The sequence below is a fragment of the Micropterus dolomieu genome, unplaced genomic scaffold (assembly GCF_021292245.1).
Source record: "Micropterus dolomieu isolate WLL.071019.BEF.003 ecotype Adirondacks unplaced genomic scaffold, ASM2129224v1 contig_14239, whole genome shotgun sequence".
NCBI lineage: Eukaryota > Metazoa > Chordata > Actinopteri > Centrarchiformes > Centrarchidae > Micropterus > Micropterus dolomieu.
The window spans coordinates 1-1,891 of NW_025743225.1; the positions used below are offsets into that span (position 1 = coordinate 1).

Sequence of the window (1,891 nt, forward strand, 5' to 3'; positions counted from 1 at the left end):
ATTCACCTTAAATCTGGCTTACTACAGCAGCATGAACCCAAAGTAAACATTTTACTGTGGTTAAATTGTAATAAACGGATCAAAATGATGCTGACATAACTTCATCATGATGCTGATTTGCTAAACATATGACTTCATGCTTAGTCAGGTCCGTCAGCAAGATGATAAGCAAACAACTTTTAAAATGCTTGTTCTCTAAATGGCGTTTGGATCGATCAGGGCTATGCTAACTGGTATTGTAGCAAAGTAGAACAACAGCTGGAATCAAGTAACAGAAACACATTTTCAGAACTTACCAGGTAGTTCACCTTCCTCGCTTACTTTCTCCAAGTAATCTCCTGTTTTGTCCGGTTTCTATTAAAATATTAACAAGTATCACAGAGCAACTCGATGGCTCGCTGCAGCAGATGTGAAGCCTCAGCCAGAGATGTTCAGCCAGCATGAGACTTAATAGACTTTATGAGGACTAACCCTAACCCCTACACACTGATTTTAATGAACCATATGTCTTAAAGTGGTTCACATTTTGAGCTCTTAATCATTTTTATTTTTAATCCAAACATGTGATTGGTCATGGATGCTGGATTGGAGCTCATTTATTGGCTCCCCTGACTCTAATATAGCCAAGAAAAGAGCTGTAACTGAGCAGGATGTTTGAACGATGAATGATTAAGAGGAGTGAATGAGAGGATTTTTATTAAGTGGTTTATTATCAATATTGAAAATAAACCGTGTTATCAGGATGTGGTCAGTAAACCACTAGAAATCCTAATTATGTTCCACTAGTACTGTATGAAGTTTCATAGAGTTTTACAGAATGATGGATGTTAAAACTTGTGGTCCAGTATTTCAGCTTTGGAGCTGATTGATTAATAAATGTTTTGGGTAAAGTTTTCCTTTCAGCCACCCTGTTGGTTCAGGAGTGGTATTCCAGTATAACATACAATCTTTAATACAGAGATCATAACAAAATGTTCAATTCTCGTTCCAGTGTCTCTTTCTGGTCTAGAGGTTCAGGTGGAGTCAAGTTCTTTGGGAATCTGTTCTGTGCAGCAGCAGAGAGAGAACAGCAGACAGGAGAGAAGATACTGGAGCTGTTATCATCAGTGTGCAGATATCAATCATTCCCTCTTAAAGAGAGAAACATGGATGAAGATGATGATGATGATGATGATTACAAATATCGTTGTGGTTTCCTGCTGGATCTGTACTCCCACCTGAAGGACTATGAGACTAAAACAGGTTTGAGAGTCCTTCCATCATTCCAGTCAGTTTTCCAGTCAGCTCCTGCAGTCTGGTCCATAAACCTCTCAAAGAGAAAGACCTCCATCCTCCTGGAAGTGCTGAAACTCCAACCAGAGAAGAAACCAGTGGAGCTGACAGGCTGCTCAGATGAAGAGAGTGAAGTGAGGAGTTTCCTACAGTGTCTGCCTTATATCTCACAGCTCAGGTAAGTTGTAGAAATATGTAAATTTTTTCCAAATCTACGGTCATATACAAATAAACATAATGTAGATAAGGTTGAATGCCATTTCTCTGTTTAGTAATTATTTAGCAGTACATATTATCACAGCTAAACAAACATATACAATTAGAGTATTCCATCCTACTGTATGTGTTTTCTCTGAATTTCATCCTTTGATTGAAAGACTTTGTATATTAGATGGTTTGTAACCAGGGCTTGACTTTCTTTGCTCAACAGCCAATGCGGCTGGTGGTTCCAAAGTTACTAGCCATGCAGCATTTTCACTAGCCACATTTGTGTTGTTGGGAAATTACATTTTTCATGATTGAAGTGCTTAAATTGGCGTGCTAAAATGTACTAATATTATCATTAGCTCTGATAAGGTTGTGTGTAAAAATCCTTTTTGAAAACACATAGTCTATTAAG

General features: G+C 38.0%; 1 protein-coding gene across 1 annotated transcript in view; it reads left to right on the forward strand.

Annotated features, from left to right (window-relative positions):
* The first annotated feature begins 1,000 nt into the window (after positions 1–1,000).
* Positions 1,001–1,891, forward strand: part of LOC123966793 — a 1,748-nt gene continuing 857 nt past the window's right edge. Inside the window, exon 1 of the mRNA XM_046042904.1 lies at positions 1,001–1,450. Within this exon, the coding sequence (XP_045898860.1) occupies positions 1,146–1,450 (305 nt within the window). The 5' untranslated portion in view covers positions 1,001–1,145. The remainder of the gene's footprint in view (positions 1,451–1,891) is intronic.